The 19,521-nt window shown below is 46.0% G+C and overlaps 1 protein-coding gene across 2 annotated transcripts; it reads left to right on the top strand.

Annotated features, from left to right (window-relative positions):
- The first annotated feature begins 3,526 nt into the window (after positions 1-3,526).
- Positions 3,527-13,362, top strand: CENPM (centromere protein M). Of its 2 annotated transcripts, XM_090042909.1 has the most exons (6): positions 3,528-3,685; positions 4,802-4,881; positions 8,792-8,890; positions 10,194-10,273; positions 10,743-10,834; positions 11,939-13,362. In XM_090042909.1, the coding sequence occupies exons 1-6, from the start codon at positions 3,581-3,583 to the stop codon at positions 12,062-12,064; spliced, it is 582 nt and encodes a 193-aa protein (XP_089899035.1). In that variant the 5' UTR covers positions 3,528-3,580; the 3' UTR covers positions 12,065-13,362. The 2 variants fall into 2 exon arrangements, with proteins under 2 accessions (XP_089899036.1, XP_089899035.1); XM_090042910.1 differs by lacking the exon at positions 10,743-10,834 and having other exon boundaries at positions 3,527-3,685.
- The last annotated feature ends 6,159 nt before the right edge of the window (positions 13,363-19,521 follow it).

Raw genomic sequence — 19,521 nt, forward strand, 5'->3', positions numbered from 1 at the left:
ATAATCCCTGATCTCATGGTGTTTCCATCTCAAGAGCTGACCATTAAGAATTAACCACTACTGTCTGTAGTCCAAGAGAAACATAATGAAGCCTTTCTTGGCTGTTACCTCTCAGCTCCATGTTCTTGGGGAACCCTGACACAAATGCAGACTGTCTGACTCACAAAGAATTCCTCCCCCCTCCGCCCCTCTACCTAAACAGAAACTAATTAAAGTGCAGTGAGACACATACCTAAAACCCTCCGGATAAGGGTGACAAAAGTGAAACAACTGCCCTAGGTCTCATTTGCATCTGAGATGGGACCAGATGACCATTCATTTACATGAGAGATGGAGAACAGAAAGCCTGAAGCAGAGACTGCAGTGAATTCTGGGACCAGTGAAGCAGGGGAGCACTGCATGATGGGGAGTCTGTGCTCCAGATGCTAATCAACCCTCACACCCAGCTCAGCATTTATCAGACCAGTTCTAATCTGGATTTACAAAGGACTCCCTTCCACACACACACACCTCTAAGCAGAAGTAAGTTTAATAGGCATCTCGGGCCATACATTCCCCGGTCCCACTATGGGAGGCCTGTGTAAACTTAATTGGCTAAAACTCAGTTGCTGGGTTAGGGAATGCTGAGGCAATAGACCGAGTCAGAAGGGGGTATGGGCAACATTTGAACAATGGTACAGGGTTCGTCACAGTGTCCACCCCGTTGGAGCTCTGTCCGCAAGTGTTGTCATACTTTTCCCGGGACGACTGGTGGAAGTCCTCTCCACAACAAGTTATGAACACTCCAATAATTGCCTTAAGTCTGTTAAAGGCTATAGTAAGATCTGGAAAAGTCACGCTAAGCTGAGGCTTGTTCACAGCAAGTAAAAATCCAAAACCCTGATGCTGCAAGCTATCTATTGTTGCTGAAGACACCAGGCGATGTCCCATCAAGTATATCTGCTATCCATTGGAATGTCAAGCTGGCTCCCAAGTATGTGTTTCCTGAGTATCAATCAGTTTCCTGAGATGTTCCAACCAGATAACCCCTTGTCAATAGAAAAGACAATTTGATTTACACTACTGAGAATGCTTGAAAGAAGCTGAACTGAGGGTATAAAAATCTGTAAAAGAAGCAGCAGTGTGTGTGCTGACACCACCACTTTCTTCTCGAGAGGCTGCAGGAGGCAGATCATCTCCCTTCAAGGATTCTGTTGAGAACTTTAACCTATCACCTTTGCAACCCAAGTGCCTTGGGCTGGTGAGATGACAGCTCGCTCTCTCTTTTCTCTTCTCTCTCTCTAAGCACAGATTTCTGAACCTGAACTGTATTAGTTAAGCTTGAGCAAGGTTTCCCCAAATACTTAGTGAAACCAGGGTATACTGTGATTGTTTTTGTTTTTCCTTTGCATGTCTATTACTGCTAGTGCCATTGTATATTTCATATACTTAGCAATAAATAACTTCTATAGTCAAACTGGTGGTAACTGGGTATATTTTTCCTTCTTTATTTCTCCTTTCCCACTTGCTCTGCAGCAACGCTTCTTTTACCTAAGCTAAAGATCCCTGTGAAGCCCAAAAATACTGTAGGGTCTGCTCATCAAGAGGCTAAAAGATTGGGATGTGCTGAGTTTGAAACACATAAGGGGATCAGCTTGTACAGGCTGATTGACCCAGTTTGGCTCAGACGTGCCCTAATGAACTGAATGCTGGCCCATGAGGGTGTCATCTGGACACCCAGCCAGATTCTCGTTTAACTATGTGCTTGTGTCTGACTGCAGTTATTGTTGCTCTGATGAACTGATTCTTGGCATTTGAGGGTGTCAGCCTGTCCATGCTGACCAACCCCACCAGGTCAGGCGTGTGTGTGTGTGTGTGTGTCACTGATTTGGGGACTGGAGGAACCCAGCCCCACTGAACTGAGTCCTGCAAGATAGCTCCATTGGGGGTGAGGGCTTGCAGGGGCAGAGATACAGCTCCGTACAGAAACACAGGTAACACAAGCAGCACATTAATAGAATTACCAAGACCCTAGCCCTAATAAATGAGTACATCCCAAAGTAGTAGGCAAATCTGGTAACAGGCAGTACTGAACAGACACTGAGGGGCATTCAAAAAGTAGATCAGTGTTTATAATAGTAACTTTGCTGTACCAATCAGAACTCATAAACTGTACAGAAACAGATTCCTCTAACCATCATAGCCCTGGTCTTCTTTTTGTCCTATGATGATTGGAAGAATCTGCCCAAATTCACAAATTCTGGTTGATGTTATGAACTTGTTTCTGTGGAAAAATTGCTGCTTTTTGGAATATCTTTCTTTCTGTGTGTACTCATTTTTACTGACTGCCAGTCTTGCATTCATACCAGCCCAGCCTCTGGCTTCTTTACTAATCATTGTATCCAGGAAAAGCACACACCAACTGCAGATGCTTCCTCAGCCTGATGAAGGGTATTTAAACCCAAAAGCTTGCTAAGAAGAATTTTTCCAACTATTTGAGTTGGTCTAATAAAAGATATCAGATCGACCCAAAGAACCTTGTCTGCCTCGTTTTTACTGATACATGTATGCATCAAACTAAGGACAATGAGAAGTAGTTAACCTAATGACTATTGATTGAAAAACTAGTTTGCCAATAGGATAGGAAACCTAGGAGGTGTACCTCCCTGTAGGAAATGGATCTGGAACAGCATAAAACTACTGAAGGCAGAACAAAGAAGCTAGGTGGTGAAAAAGGATGCATAAATAAGGCAAGGCTTACTGGGGGTTTAGGGCAGAAAGGGGAAGATACAGAAAGGCTTTTGTTTTATGGATGGCTGTCCTAACTGTAGGATGAGTTAAGGTTAGAGAAGTTTGAACTGAGCTGAGCTAGAAAGGCTGTGATTCAGACACGGTATACTATGATCTTCAGGAGGATCCTAGATGACCCTTAATGATCCTGGCCCATCCAAAGATTGCTGCAAAGTCGTAAGGAAGGGGAAGTAGGAAGATGCATGGATAGCATTCTGTTTTTATGTGGTCGTGTACTCCTACTGCTAGGGTCCTTGACGCACGTTATGTTTAGGGTGCTTTAGCTGCATTTAAAATGGTAGGATCGGAGCATTCAAGCAGTAAAACATGTGCCAAGTGCCATTGTAGTATAGCAGTTAGGGCTTTTTTGACAAGGAGTATCTCCACATCGTTTTACCTCAGACATGTTGAGCTAATATCAGGGAATATGATCAGGAGAGAGGAGACTCAGGTGCAGTGCTAAAGCTGGGTTATCGTCCCAGCACCAAGCCACAATCAGTTCAAAACTCCAGCGCAGTGGAGAGGCCAGGACTGACAGAGGTGCCAGGTGATGCAGGACATCAGAAAGCACCGCTAAAAGAGCAGGGCGCCATCGCCTGTGCACGGCGCGTCGCAACACGTGACGCCCGCAAGGAGCGGCCAGTGCCTCAGCCACAGCCCCAGCAGCCGCCTCCTACCCCATCTCTTCGACCCAAAAGACCACAAACCCTCCCAAACGCCCGTGGACTGCACGCATGCGCATTGGCCCGCAGCGCTTCCGCTTCCCGACGCAGGCCCCGCCTCCACGCACGCTGCGTAGCGACGACGTTGTATGCGGCGGCGGCGACGGCGACGGCAATTTGAATCCCAGCGCGCGGGAATGTCTGTGGTGCGGCCCTTCGACAAGCTGCCGGTGCTCAACTCCGCCGCCATCCTGGTGAGCCTGGCGGGGCCCGAACCCTGCTCCCTGCTCCCTGCTCCTGCTCCTGGCCCCGGCCCCGGCCCGAGCCCCAGCCCGAGCCCTGCTCCCTGGCCCCGGCCGAGCGCGGGCGGCCGCTGGGACCCGTCCAGGGTCCCGGTTGGTGCCTTTCGTTCAATATGCAAATATACCTTTCCCTGGCCCCGCCCCTTGCGGTGTGGGCGGGTCTTGTTGCGGGGTGGGGCGCGCGCTGGCGTCAGGAGCCACGTGCTCCTCTGAGCGTCCAGACGCGGGGTTGGCTCCGTTGCCTGTGTCGGGCGTCCCGCGGGGACAGAGGGACAGGCCGGCTCGAGGCCTAGATGATCCTGCCTTGAGGGGCAAGGCTCGGGGGCTGCCCCTTCCCGTCTGTTGTGCTCTGTTGCCCACGCCCTTGCACTTCTTGCCTTGGTCCCTGGGCTCTGCCTGGGGCTTCTGCCAGGGCCAGGTGCGGGACACTGGTTTATGGCTGCCCTTGGGGGTGGATTAAGATTTATCAGGGAGTTGGGCAAACAAAATTGGAGGCTTCCCACGAGGCAAGGGCAGGTTTTCTTTGCACCTGCAGGGGGCTGCAGCTGGGCCTACCTGGCCTCCTCAGTGCGTCTAGGGCAAGCCGGGGGGCAAGCACTGCTGAGGTGGAGGCAGCCCCAGCCCAGCTCCTCTGCCCAGTGTGTATCATACAGCTGGGGCTATGGTCCCCCAGCACCAAAGGATGGGCGAGGGCTGGTATGGGGTGGAAGGCATGAGCTCTGCCCCTGGCTGCTCACCTGACCTGCTGCTAGCCTGGGCAGGGTGGGATGGGGATATCCCATCCTGTCACAATGGTGCTGGTGCTGGTGGCTACCTGCAGACGGCAGGGAGCAGGAGTGGGGCCACCTGGCAGCAGATGGCCTGGGGAAGCCATTGCCAGTGGCAGGGAGCCCTGTGTGTGGCCCTGGCCAGGCTAGAAAGGAGGAAGCGTGCACTGCTCACCCCAGATGCTCATGGCCAGGATGTCTGCGTGCTCCCCCTGGTGCCCCAGGCCTGTGCATTTACTCTACTCTTGGCTGCCCTTTGTCTTTAGGTAGAGATGCTAATGCCTTTTTTTTTGCTGAGCAGCTGGTGGGCACCGATGAAGATCTCCAGCAGCAGCTAGCACAGACTATTCTTAAGGAGAAAAAAGACTTCAAGATCAGCATGTGAGTGATGAAGGAAGGAGAGGAGACAGAAATCCTTCCTGGTTCTGCCTCCTCGAGGCTTCTTAGAGTTCCCCTCTGCTTTCAGACCCCCCAACATCCTCTCTGCTCCCAGAATCCCACCTTGTCACGGTTTCTTCCTATCCCCTCTGTTCCCAGAGCCCCGCATCTCAAGGTCTGCTCAGTTAGCTCTTTGCAGGTTGTATAGAGCCTGGGCTTGCTTTGCATGGGTGACAGAGTTAATGTGGAGGTGTTGTGGGAAGCACTGTGGCTCATGCTTCTTAAATGCTGACTTTTGCAAGCTAGTAGTAACAGTGAGAGCCAGCAAAGCCCAGCTAAGTTCACTGCTTTTTCAGAGTGCCCAGAGCAGGCTCTATCCTGCTTTGTCTTTGTGACTGATACTGACAGGTAGAACAAGACACAAATAGCTTTTTCTTTAGGCAACAAAAGTTCAGGCTGGGGGGCAGGTGTGGAAGGGGGATCTTGACCCCATTCTTTTTGAGTAATATGAGTGCTTGACAGTCCTCCATGTGTAGTATGAGCATTTGACTGTCACTGGTGTAGTGTATTCATATTAATTAATTTCCACCTTCATGCAGGAGGAAAAAACACTATACGGACTCATAAATTAATGGTAGGGAGTTGAAGGCAAGTATAGCTTCCTGAAACTGCTTTATTTCAGGTTTCTTTGTAAGGTGTCAGCTGAATCTCGTACTTGTTCGGCAAAAGTTTCTAGCATAGCGTCTGGGCATGCATGTTGCTTGCCTTCTTCAGGTCACTGAGCAGCATTTGGAATTGTAATTCCAGCTACAAGATGGAATGACTCTATCTTGGCAATCTGATTGCTTAGCTTGTTGCTAATGTGATGACCTTGTCAATTGTCTCCAAGAGTGAGTGGAGCTTGGCACTCAAAGTACATGTTGTTCTGTTCCTGGAGCCGTAGAACTTGATGCTGGAGAGACATTCATAGCTAAGCCATGGAATACTTTCAATTCTTAAACATGGCGAAAGACACTAGATCTTTTCCCTGGACTTGTCAGTAAATCTCACTTGTTTTAACCACTTCTACAAATGAGATTACAAAGGAAAGTGTTTCAAATTTAATTTTATAACTTGCCTTTAACTTTTAAATTCTGACATCTCAGAATAACTTCTACAGCCCCCCCCTCCCCTTCCCAAAATCTGGCCAAAAATTCTCTTCCAACTATACATTGTTTCCTCTACTTAAAGGAGAAAGATCCCTTTGAGTGTTTGGGGGATGGATGTCCATAGATCTCAGTGGCCCCACACATCTGTCTCTTTCTAGAGAAACATGTCTTTCCATAATAGACCTTAGAACTATAGGGATGGAAGGGGTCTTGAGCGCACTCCTCTTGCTCTGGTGTAGGATCAGGTTTATATAAGTAAATGATAATATCTTAGGTTAGAAAGTAGTTCCTATATTCATATTTTATAGGATAGTCCTAGGTAGGAACTCTGGAAATGTAGAGAATTTCTCAGGTTTGCAGGATTATTTTCTTTGTAGTCTTAGAGGAAATTTTAGGGGGGTTATTGGATCATGTATACTGCAGAAATAGGAATTATTTTACATGCTTACACACTCTGGCCTATAGAAGTTCTAATTATGGCTTGTCTAGTGCTTCCATTTTCCTTCAGTGAAATGGGCATTAAGAAGATGGTGTTTTTATTTTACATATTAGTACTGTATCACTCGCAACATCATTGACACTGATCCTACACGTAGAACAGCCTCTGCCCAAAAGAGGTTATACAAAAATAATCTGCATTTGAAGTGTGTTTGTTATTAAAATAAACAAGGAGGTAATCCTCTCCATGAAGGAGGCAAGGCACTCTGTAGCTCTGTTTGCCACTTCTGTGTAGTCTTTAACATGGTGCATGCCTTCCTTTCCAGCTCTGTCCAGCAAAGGAGGGACCATGTTTGCAGCATTGCTGGTGCTGCTGCTGTTTCTTTTGTTTGCTCATTCCTAGTGCCACATGTGCAGAATCCACAGTGTCACTTATAAACTTTCCTGAGTCTCCCAAGCTGTTGGAACTTGCTCAGTCCTTCAGAAATTGGGATATTCCTCCTTGCCCTCCTGAGCCATCCCAAAGTGCCTGTCAAGCTGCAGTGCCCCCAGGAGAATTCTTTACACACATGCATTAGTTATTGAGGTTGTCCTAGACAGTCTCTGTCGCTGTCACTGAAAGCTGCCAAGCTAAAATCCTATCGACTTGCTATGCCCAGCTGCTGACCATGGGTGATCTCCGAGAGATGTTGGTTGCATATGGTTGGGATTTCAGGCACTCCCTTCATTTCTCTGTCTACCTGTAACTGGGAGGTCTTGTGAATGAATTTTAGCCTTGGCCAAAGTTGACAGACCTGGGTTTGGACAGGAAGGCCCCCTTATCTGTTTACTTCCAGTGTATGGCCAGATGCCGACAACCTTAGATCTTCGTGCAGGACAGAAAGAGTCATACTCTTCTGCTTTTAGCCTCTGCTGCTTTGTCTTTGCAAATCCTTTTTTTGCAAGTTCTTGGCTAACTCCAGCAGCCAAATGCTTTTGATCCCTTGCAAACCCTGTAGAGTTCATTCAGTGAGGGCTTCCTTGTGGATGGTGTCCAGTAACTAGCAACCCCTTAATCTCTCTGGTCTCTGCTTCACCTTACTTCTGATGTAGCTTAGATGCTAGTGCTGCTTGGTTTCATGCAGCATCTGTTTGCCTACACAATTTGATTCCACCTGAAGGGATGGAAGACTCTACGGTTTATGTAGTGAAATGATAGTTACTGTTTTTTGTGGTTTGTTTTTGGTTGTTTTTCTTCTTTCTTGGATCACATGTTACTGAAGTAGGCTGGTGTGGAATGCTGTTTGCTGACATCTGCGATGCTACTTTTGAGTAGGATAAGGAAATTCTCCAGTCAGCTCTCTTTCCAGGGGGAATTCTAGGTCACTGCAATGTATTGACTAGATATTGCCACTTCCCTAGGAAATCAGTAATAATGGATGTATTATGGCACATTTAGTGATGGTTATGTTCATGATTTGTTCCATCTCTATTCTACATATTGGTGGAAAATGGCTCTTTCACACTCTCTTTCCCCCCCCCTCCTTCAGCAACTTGAGAGACATCATGGGGAGCCATGCTACATTGACTTTGTTTACAGTAGGAACATTATGTAATTCCCTTCTGCAGCTTCAGTAATGATGGTAATAATGGAAGTTTGTGACATAAACTCAGTCCTGGTCTCTTGACTACTGTCTGCTAATCTTATCACCACTGAGGCAGTAGGAGAAAAGGAAATACTGACTTTAATGCAACAGTATGAGCTTTATCTAAGCTACAGAATCCTGCTAGTGAAGCTGCATTGGCAGTTAATGTCTGGCTCATAGCTTAGATATGACACTACGCTTTGCACCTGTGTGTTCAGAACATAAAGTGAATTTCCCTAGTGGGATATGTGACTAATCTATTCAGGATTGGAGTGGATGTGGTGGGATCCTCTTAAAGGACATACATGGCCAGAAAAAGAAATATGGCCCATGAAAGCTTTGGATTTGATTATTGGAGGTTTGATTGGACTGAGAATTGCTTTAACAATTAGAATGGGGACAGCCAAAATCCTTGGAGAGAATTCTTCATGTGAGACGACTTCCTTAAGCACTTTGCTACTAGCTCTAGTTTATGCTGGTGCATATCAATTGTAGCTGTTGATGGTAGTGAGCAGACTAACATGGGACCCTTATGTTGCTTCATCAGATAATGTCTCCTTTTAACCTGATTAGGCACCAAAACTCATAGCAGTGAATATGTTCCCTGGTAGCTATCCTAGACAAGCAGCTAGCTGGCAAAGCAGGATCTGCTTTACCAATCCATAGTAATTGACTAAACCTGTAAAACTTTTTGTCTTTCAGCCATCTGGCAACCTCTCTTCCTTTACCTGCCGAGAGAGATCACATTCGGCCCCGGATTGATCTTATTGTGTTTATGATTAACGTACAAAGCAAATACAGGTAAATACAGAAGGGGTAGGAATGGGGGGAGGCAGGGGTTAAGCAAGAAGTGAGTGTAGCTTGGAAATGAAACTGATCCAGCTGCAAAATCTATTGGGTTGGTCAGCAGTACAGAGCCAGAGCCATTTGACTTCTGGATTCAAGACTGACTGGGCTAGAACAGTGGTTCTCAATGTTTTGGGCCTGTGGGGCTGTTCTGTGGGCTGAGTTAAACCCCCACCCCTTGTGCTGGGATTGAGCCCCAGGAGCCCAGCACAGAGCTCAGACCTCCCCATTGATTTCCCCCACTGCCAAGTTTCTGGACGTGGGCTGGATGACATGGCACTGTGAGCTGGGGCAGGGAGGATTGAGCAGCCCTGTGCTAAAATAATCCTGTAGTACAAACAGCTGTCATCTTTCCTCTGCAAGTGGAGAAGATGGATGAACCTGCTGTTCAACGACAAACCTAATTGCTCTATCATGGGGGAGAGCAGAACTTTTCCTGATACCAGGTAGTGCTCAGTGGTGGAAGGGATGCAGGTTGTAATCTGGAAAGGTAGTATACCCAAGATGGGTAGCTTCCTCTTTTAGGTATTGGTAATATGTGGTTAAGCAGGCTTAAGCTAGGCAGTCTAATTGGACTTGAGGCAGTAGTTGTGTGTGCACCTTTGTTTGATATTTGCCAGCTAGGTCTGCTCGATGGGACGGGGGCTCTCTCAGTTAGCCCTGAAAACAGAACCTCAAACTGAAATTGCCATTTACTTCTCTCTGCACCCTTGCTCTTCCCTTTTCACCAGTGCCTTACAGTCTTCGGTTTCCCCTGGTACATGTGTTTTGCAAAACAACTCAGTTAGCAAATGTTGGTTTCCCAAACTTGTCACCTCTGATTCCAGGTTTAAACTTGGCTTTGCAAACAATGAGTTGCTTCAAGCATCCATCAAGAAAGGAAGTATTAAAATATACAAAAGCTGGGAATTTCAGAGGTTGAGTGAGCTAGGTACCCAATTCTCTCCTTCAGTCCCAGTGGGAGTTGAGCGCTTAACTACTGAAAATATCATCCAAGATGTTGGTTGGTTTGGACAATGTTGTTTTGCATGTGTATCTCTTCCTGCCTATTATATGAACAGCACTGTTATCTAAGCAAAAAAGAATGATTTTCAGCTGTGCAGTTTGCATTTGCCCAGCCCCCACTGATGCTCAGTAGAAGATGGATATCCTTAGGTCTGTCATTTGTGCCTTGGGTTCCTGTTGTGGTAATAAGGGTACTATCATTAGTCTTGCCTCCTAGTCTAACTGGATGATTTGTTGTGCCTTTCTCCAACAGCTTTAAGAATATTGAAGCTTCATTAGCCCATGTTGATGCCAACTTCTTCCTTGGGAAAGTCTGCTTCCTCGTTACAGGTGGTACGTATAACAAAGTATCAACTTCTGTTTCCCCTTTTGGTCTTGCTCAGTCTCTGCATCAGAGGTGGGAAAGCCTCTCTTTAAAACAAGCAAAGCCTACAGCTTGCAGCACAAGCTCTTTTTTTTAGATATAGTTGTTTTCTTTTGACTTCCGCTGCTTTGGATCCTGTCTTGCTGCTTCCTCCTGGATCTTTTTCTCTTTGCATCCCCACCCTTCAGATCTGAATTGCTATATTGATTTGTTTGGTGCTGAAGAGGGGTTGTTTGGGGTATTTTTTGAGGGCTCCTCCCCCTATGGACCTACGTCGCTGGTGGTATCAACATCATTTTGTTTGTTACTGCCTAAATTAACTTTGCTATGATGAGGGCTATGGTGTAAACTGGCTTTGGATTCTATGAGGAACTGAACATTCCATGGGAGAGCAGCAGTGAGGCTTGAAACCTGGTCAAACTCTCTTTCCCTCCATAGTTGGTCGGGTGAATCGCTGCAGCGTAGAGATGAGTGCTGTCCGGAAATTGGGAGAGGTCTATTGTAGCCCCCTCATATTCTGCGAGTTAGAGGTATGGATGCTTAATTTTGTAGCTGCAAATGGATGGAGTGGGGAGAAAGGGAGTTGATCAAAACTTTCTTCTTGAGAGCAGTATTGGTATGCCAGCAACAAATCGTGACAAGGGATATAGCTTAAGCCAAATCTTTGCTAAAAGCTAAGTTCCTTTGTCCATTTTAGAAGGATGGATACTGGAATCAATACATGGTTTGAAATTTGTTCTTGCTTTAAGTTAGGCACAGGAAGACCCAGTTCCTCCGCTAAAGGGTGCACTAGCTCTAAAGCAGACTCCCTCCTGAGCTACCATCCCCACCTGTCATGAGATTCCCTTCTGCCCTGCCCACGAAAGACGCTTTTCACCACCCAGACTCTGCGAAGTGAGGCAGTCCTGCTTCCGAAGGGAACTTCCTTCTGCAGGCTGCCATGTCACTTTGATTTTTTTTTTATTACTTGTCTGAGGGACAGAGTCTTCAGAATTCAGCGTGGCTTGTTTCTTCTGCATGTGGTCACTGGTGAACCTATGGTATATCCTTGATTATCCAAACCCTTTTGGAAGGTGCCCCTAAAAACTGTCTGGATAAGTGTGACCACAGCATCTTGTGGGGCACTACACATGATGCATAATAGAATACCATACTGAATATAATGGCTCACATATTCTATACAGTAAAACTTGAGAGAGCAGTTAGTTTGTACAATTACTGCATCACTTAAGGGTAGAGATACAGTACAGTATAAAATAGGGCTTAAAGAGAAACTTATTATGTAGTACCAACAGTGCCAAGTGAGTTATACAAATGGCAACTTTTGTTTTGGGGTGGGCTCTGAAAATGGGGGAGGTTGTGGTGAGTGGAATGCTTCTCGGCCTCCATTCAGGAGATCAACTTTGACTCTGCCCTCCTGTTGATCAGAGAGAAGTGGGTGGTGTTCTCCATCATGTCTTCAAACTGTGTAACCCTGCCCTGCCTTCTAGTAGGCTCTAGGCAAATAAATGGCAGGCTTAGGAACTGCTCTGTCCAATTGGTACAGGCCACAGTTAATGTGGGTTTCTGTCTTCAACCCAACAGCAGCAAGCTTGGCTTATTGCTCCCTTTGTTTCCTCCCCTCTCTCTTCCAGTTAGAAGGGATCAGAATCTCCACAGCTCAGCGGCTGCTCCGGATGTTGCAGATCTGTGCTGGTCATGTACCGGGAGTTTCTGCCCTGTTCTTCAGCTCCTTGATGAGAAGCTCCAATGATGAATAACCTCCCAACATCAGTCCAGTAATGTTCTTCCCCTTTCTGACTCGGTGTTAAGATACTGAAACAGGTACCCTGCTGGGAAGTGTCTTATGTTCTGTAATAAGGCCACCTTGCCCAGAGCTGCCTATTTTTTCCCCTATGGAAAAGGCTGAGTTCCTGTTCAGTGGCCAAAGTTACGGAAAGGAGGCCCTTATGCATTGTTATTACTTTTGAATCTCTGTTCCCCTTTTTCCAGTTAGCACCACTATTTTCTAGTGACCAGGAGCTATGTAACACTCAGAGCTTTGAGGGAGGAGGGGTACAATTCATCAGGTCAATGCATATCGGGAGCAGGTAGCTGTACTTCAGAAGCACTGCAGTGAGGAAGAGTAGCATTTGAGTACTAGTGCTCCCCTCCCACCTGGCATCTGACTGACTGCCTCATCACAATTTGGCTCCCTTGACTAGGATTAAAAATTCACTTCCTCAAACAATGGCCTGAAAGGAAGGAACCAAGTTTAGAAGGAGCCGGACATGCAGCAGTTGGCAAAAATAAACCAGCTGCTGATGTGTTTGTGAGCAAAGACAAGCTGGCTCTGCTGTTTTAAGGCTTTGACATCTAACAGAAGATGGTTGTGAAGGGATTAAAAGAGACTGTCTGGCAACTTAGCTTGCTTGTTTCCTTTCAAGGAAAAAAGTACATTCTCTGAGACAGGACCAGCAATCAGTGTTTGGTGGGGAAACTGTACCCTCACTATGCTCCTGAGTCGCAAGAATAGCTGGGATGCTACAACTCAAAAGCTCCCACAGGACTGCATGCATTTCAAGAATAGATAAGATGTCTAGAAGGGACTGAGACTTGCCCAGTAGGCTTGGAAAGTGTGCAGCTATTAAAAATGTGTGTAGAAATTTGTCTTAGTCCTGTGAATGAAGACCCATAAAAACCTTTTGTTTTCAAGGTCTAACTCAAATTTGTTGATTGTCTCCAATTCTTATTCACTTCTGCAACTCAAGCCTGTAAAATCTGGAGAGAGATCTTTTATCTCGCCCTCTTCCACAGACCTAGCACTTCTTTGCATTCCACCCCTGCATCTCCCAAGGGAGGATGGGGGTGGATATGACTAACCTGGCTGGAAATGTGCTGTGTAAAATGTGCATGCTGCTTGCAAGTCAGACTCAAGATTTTCACTGTCAATAATTTTCTAGATCAGACTGGTTTGACTTGTATAGCAGTAATAATGGAGTAATCTCAATGCAAATTAATGTCAGAGATTAGAAGTTTATTTTAATAAAATGTACAATAATTAAAAAAACTAATCCAACCTCATGCTGTTTTCTGATTATGGCTACATGCTGTGAGTATCTTTGCAAGGAAAACTGATTGCTTTTCATGAGTGGTGCCGCTGTTCTGATATAGACAGTGGTGCGGTAACACTGAGGATTTAGTGCAATTTCAGTTACTTGAAATGGACTGCAATTTCCACTTTAACCAGGAGATGGTGCCAAGAGCTTGTTAATTGTAGAAAATCTCCCCGGCTAATCTTTTGGGTACAAATACCCTTGTCAGGCTGAGGAAGCCTCTGCAGTTGGTCTATCCTCCAGGAAGAGCACAGACCAACTGCAGGTGTTTCCTCAGCCTGGTGAAGGGTGTTTGTACCCAAACACTCGCAAAGAAGAATTTTTCCCACTATTTTAATTGGTCTGATAAGAAACATTGGATTTACTCAACCTTGTCTGCCTGTGTTCTTAGACCAATATGCTAAAACATATCCCTGTGCTAAACTGCTCTCAGTACAAAGCAAAGGCAGTGTCCTTACTAAACAGGTCTTGGTTTAGGCTTGACATTATTTGAAATGAATAAAAAGTCAAACTGTTAGGGGGTTTACTTTACATCTGGACTGCTCTAATGTTCCTAACTTTGAAGTCCCAGCTTCTAGTGCTGTAGTTTCCCTATAGCTTGCCTCCAGCCTTTCTTTCTCTCTCTCAGCAGCAAAAAACAACAGTAGCAATGCAGGCTTAATTAGCTATGCATTTTGGCAGTGGTCACAGGTGGCTCAAAAAGACATGGGTCCTAAATCCATGCTCAAGGGCTGCATAAATCCCACCTACAACTGGCTTCTCACTGTGACAGTAGGACTGAGGTGAAGGGAATGAAGAGGACTCTGTCAGTCAGCTAGAATAATAACTGCAACATTTTTAAACTGCATTTTGCTGGAGGCAGAAACCCACTCTAGCTGCAGCCCATGACGGGGAGCTCAAGTGTATCCGTGTCTACAAAGGATTTGAAGCCTATAATGCCTCAGTTGGTATATCCTGCTTTGTGGATCCTGGCTGCACTAATTCAGGCCCTTCCTGTTATCTGACAGCATTGTGAAGCCAGAAAGTGGGGAGGGAAAATATTTCCAGTGCTTTAAGTTTGCTGTCTGAGCTAGCCTTCCCTGTGGGTCTCTCAGCACGTACCAGGGCACAGTTCAGAGACTGAGTGGTTTCAATTTGTTCTTGAAGCACAGGTGCAACTTGTGTTGGGGGCAGGGAGGATGAAGGGAGTGGAGGGGTCATAGAAAAATGGTAATTAAGTGTTCTTGTTCCCTTTTCTGGTTCATGTAAGATGGATCCTTATTGTGTTTGCTGTGCTTTTGTCGAATCCAGTTCATTTAGAAGTGGGCTGGACAACTGAAGCCAGAAAGTAATTTAAAACCCATTGCGTCCTTGGTGGGAGGGGAAAAAACATTCCCCAGTGAGATCTTTTAAGGCTTCCTAAAATATTTCCAGCATATCTCCCACTTGAACTACTTTGCCCAGTACTTCTGTTGTATCATCAGATTCAAATCTGGAATTAGATATGCTTTTAATACAATATACCCACCACTACTGTCAAGGGGAATAAGGGTGTGAATGCTGCAACTTGTTTGTCCTGTCTCCTTTCAGATACATTTTCTGTTTAGAATGACATCCAATTCCTTTAAGAATAGCGGCAACATTTTTAAACTGCATTTTGCTATAGACCACTAGACCAGGAGGAAGTGGTGGATGAGGCTTTCTTCAAACAGCTAGTGGTAGCTTCCTGATCACAGGCCCTGGTTCTCATGGGGGACTTCAAATCACCCTGACATCTGGGAGGGCAATACAGCAGTGCGCTGGCAATCCAGAAAGTTCTGGGAGAATATTGGGGACAACTTCCTGGTACAAGTGCTGAAGCGGTCAGCTAGAGACCATGCTCTTCTTTATCTGTTGCTCACAAAACAAGGAAGAATTGGTGGAGAATGTAGTAGTGGATGACAACTTGGGCAGCAGTGACCATGAGATGAGCTCAGGATCCTGAGGAAAGGAAGGGTGGGGAGCAGCAGAGTAAGGACCCTGGGCTTAAGAAAAGCAGACTTTGACTCACTTGGGGAACTCATGGGCAGGATCCCTTGGGAAGCCAGACTGAGGGGGAGAGGAGTCCGGGAGAGCTGGCTGTACTTCAAAGAAACCTTACTGAGAGTACAGGAACAAACCATCCTGATGTGCAGGAAGACTAGCAAGTGTGGCAGAAGACCAGCTTGGATTAGTAGAGAACTCTTCAGTAAACTAAACCACAAAAAGGAAGCTTATAAGAAGTGGAAACTTGGACAAATAACTAGGGAAGAATATAAGAGCATTGCTTGGACATGCAGGAAAGCCAAAGCGCAATCGGAGTTGCAGCTAGCAAGGGATGTGAAGGGTAACTAGAAGGGTTTCTACAAGTATGTCAGTAGTAAGAGGAGGATGAGGGAACGTGTGGATCCCTTACCTCCCCCATTCAGTAACCTAGTGACAGGATGTAGAAAGGGCTGAAGTACTCAGTTCCCTTTTTGCCTTAGTCTTCACAGGCATAGTTGGCTCCCGGACTGCTGCACTGGGGAACACAGTTTGGGGAGGAAGTAAGCAGCCCTCAGTGCTGAAAGAACAGGTTAGAGACTGCTGCATATGAAAACTGAAAGCTTGGACAGTGTCTCTTGCATAAAAATGTAGAACAGTGGCTGGGGCAAGACTGGATTGTGGTAACAAGACTGCCACAAGAAAATCAAACTGCTAATGGCTTGCAACCTGTTGGGTGTTGAGACAGCAGAGTGCTTGCAGTACCCAATACCCTATCCATGCCATAATAAAAGTCGTTTAAATTGTTGGCAGAGTCCTGATGCGCTCAATGCATATGTATACCTAAGAAAGCCCTTTAAAGAAAGGCTGAGCCAGTGAAGGGAAGGAAACTGCATATGCAGTTCAATTGACCTAGCAGCTAAAGAAAAAAAAAAAAAGACTAACTATCCATCTCAAAATAAACCTGTACAAGGAGCACTAACTATAAGGCAAATGAATGCCTGTTTTGAGAAATGTGAGGATGTCACATGCAGAACAATGTCACTCTAAGTTGTTACACTGAATGATTCAGACATTTTTTTTATGTCTAAAGTTATGAGCTGCTATAAATGTACCTCATGGATAAATAAATACCCAAAAACAAGTTTGATGACACCTCCTAAGTATCCTGTCTGACACTTGAGGCCCATCATCTGTGATTAACCTATAATTGCACAGTCTGCAGAAATGCACAATCTTTACACCTAGATAATTGAGAACAGGAGACAGGCAATTAACAGTTATGATGTGACGATCAACCTTTTCCTCCCTGTTTTGTTTGAACTTTACTTGACCAACCATCAAGGAAAATGCTTTGAAGAAACTATAAAAACTAAGCAGATTTGTCAACAAAGTGTGTGCAGTCCAAACCAGAAGCCATCCTGCCACCCAGCCAACAAGCGAAGGACCCATATTTTGAGGCTGTACAAGGACTGCTTGCTGCCTGCACTGGGTAGAGATCTCAGTGCAGCTAAGATAATACTAAGGACTAATAGCTTATTTTATATTGGGAAAGAATCTTTTCTGTCACTTAGTTTTTTAACTTGTTGGTAGTTATTAAAGCAAACCTTTCTGCTATTCATCAATCTAGTGTTGTGTCGAGTCATAAAGCACTAGGTTAGAAAACTGGTTTTTAAGTGCAATGGGGACTGCTTAGAAAAGCTGGACATGTACAAGTTCATGGGGCCAGATGAGATGCACCAGAGGGTGGTAAAGGAGTTGGCTAATGTGTCTGCAGAGCCATTAGCCATCATCTTTGAAAACTCACAATGATCAGGAGAGGTCCCAGATTATTGGAAAAGGGCAAGCACAGTGCTCATATTTAAGAAAGGGAAGAAGGAGGATCCAAGGAACTACAGACCAGTCAGCTTCACCTCAGTCCCTGGAAAAATGAAGCAGATCCTCAAGGAATCCATTTCTAAGCACTTTAAGGAGAAAAAGGTGATTAGGAACAGTCAGCATGGATTCACCAGGGGCAAGTCATGCCTGACCAACCTGATTGCCTTCTATAAAGGGGTGACTGGCTTTGTGGATGTGGGGAGGCCGGTGGATGTGGTGTACCTTGATTTGAGCAAGGCTTTTGATGTAGTCTCCCACAACATTTTTGCAGGTAAGCTAAGGAAGTATGTATTGGATGAATGAACTGTAAGGTGGAGAGAAAACTGGCTGGAGCATCGGACACAGGATAGTAATCAATGGCTCAATGTCTAATTGGCAGCTGGAGTCAAGTAGAGTGCCCCAGGGGTCAGTCCTGGGACTGGTTTTGTTCAGTGTCTTCATCAACAACCTGGAAGATGGTATAGAGTGCACCCTCAGCAAGTTTGCTGAGGGGAGTAGTAGATTCACTGGAGGGTAGGGCTAGGATTCATAATGACCTAGACAAATTGGGGGATTGGACCAGAAGGAATTTCGTGAGGTCCAACAGGGACAAGTGCAAAGTCCTGCACTTAGGACAGAACAATCCCATGCACCAGTACAGGCTGGGGGCTGACTGACTGGGCAGCAGCTCTGCAGAAAAGGACCTGGGGGTTACAGTGGCTAATAAGCTGAATGTGAGCCTGCAGTGCGCCCTTATTGCCAAGAAGGATAATGGCATACTGGGCTGCATTGGTGTGTTATCACTAGGTCAGGGCAACATCTGGAGTACTGTGTTCAGGTTTGGGCACCCCACTACAGAAAGGATGTGGACAAATTGGAGAGAGTCCAGTGAAGGGTAGCAAAAATGGTGAGGGGGCTGGAGGACATGACTTCTGAGGAAAGACCAAGGGAACTGGGCTTACTTAGTCTAGAGAAGAAAGGACTGAGGGGGGATTTAATAGCAGCCTTCAACTACTGAAGGGGGGTTCAAAAGAGGATGGAACTAGATTGTTTTCAGTTGTGGCAGATGACAGAACAAGGAGCAGTGGACTCAAGTTGCAGCAAGGGAAGCTTAGATATCAGGACAAATTTTCTCACTTGGAGGCTAGCAGAGCAGTGGAACAGGCTACCCAGAGAGGCTGTAGAATTTCTGTCCTTGGAGGTTTGTAAGATGTAGCCAGACAAAGCCTTGGATGGGATGATCTAGTTGGGGCTGGTCCTGCTTTGAGCAGGGGGTTAGACTAGATGACCTCCTGAGGTCCCTTCCAACCCTAAGTTTCTCCATTCTTCTATTTTAAAACACTGAAATCCTCCGCATGCCAGAACTTCCTTTCTCTGGCTGGTTCTAGTGTAAAGCCTCAGCTTCTGTTCCTCCATTACTGGTAAATCTTAACTCTCTAGATGCTGCATCATACATGTACAGCATGTAGGATGCAACATGTTGTTGTTGGGGTCCCAATGGGTTAGGCATGGAAGAGACCATCTCTACCCCAGAGAGCTTATAATTAATCCAGGATCACATGATAGGTCAGTGGCACAGGTGGCAACAGAACCCAGACTTCCATGCCCTCAGTCTAGTACCTTTTACTGTCCTTCATCATAGCCTCTGCATGTAAGCCATGCCCGGTGGAGGGTGTAAGGAAGATAATCTCAGCTTTACAGGATATTACTTACGCTGTTGTTATCATAGTAAGCCACAGATGAAACAAGGCAGGAAAGCTGGCCTCCTTGCCCCGGTGTCCTTTTCTCAGCCTTTCAGGGCTCAGTGGAGTCAGCAGGGCGTGACAAGAAAACCCTTATTTTACATACATGCTGGCTGCCTCCTCTGTAGACAACACCTGCACCCGTGATTCATGTTGAAAGAGCTCTTGGGGGCTCTGCATCACAAGAAGAGAAGCCAAAGGAAAGGTGGTGAAAAGAAAAAAGCAGGCAAGCAGAGCCAGCTCCTGCAGGGAAGTCCTCCCCCAACATGGGGGTAGTGGTATTCCCTGTGCCTCCCTGTCCCTCACACTTCTTTGGCCTCTGTGTCTTGTACATATGGGGCTCAAACAAGCCTCCGGTTTTGAACCCAAACTTCCCCTGTCCAATGGCTGGGCTGTTGCCATCTGGGTTTGGACTCCAGTCCTGAACCCAAACCTTTTCCCGATTCAAGTTGGTTTTGGATTAGAGACAGACACTCAAGTGGTAGATTTCGCTTCTCATTTATAAAGCACCAAAGTCCCTCTCTGGTAATTTCCAGCCCGGAG

This window comes from Crocodylus siamensis, chromosome 4 (genome assembly GCF_052110815.1).
Source record: "Crocodylus siamensis isolate JL-2025a chromosome 4, ASM5211081v1, whole genome shotgun sequence".
NCBI lineage: Eukaryota > Metazoa > Chordata > Crocodylia > Crocodylidae > Crocodylus > Crocodylus siamensis.

Coding starts and splice junctions, on each gene's coding strand:
- CENPM (XM_090042909.1), top strand. CDS start 3,581: ATGCGGCGGCGGCGACGGCGACGGCAATTTGAATCCCAGCGCGCGGGA. Junction 4,882..8,791: donor AAAGACTTCAAGATCAGCAT/GTGAGTGATGAA, acceptor TTTGTCTTTCAG/CCATCTGGCAACCTCTCTTC. Junction 8,891..10,193: donor AACGTACAAAGCAAATACAG/GTAAATACAGAA, acceptor TTTCTCCAACAG/CTTTAAGAATATTGAAGCTT.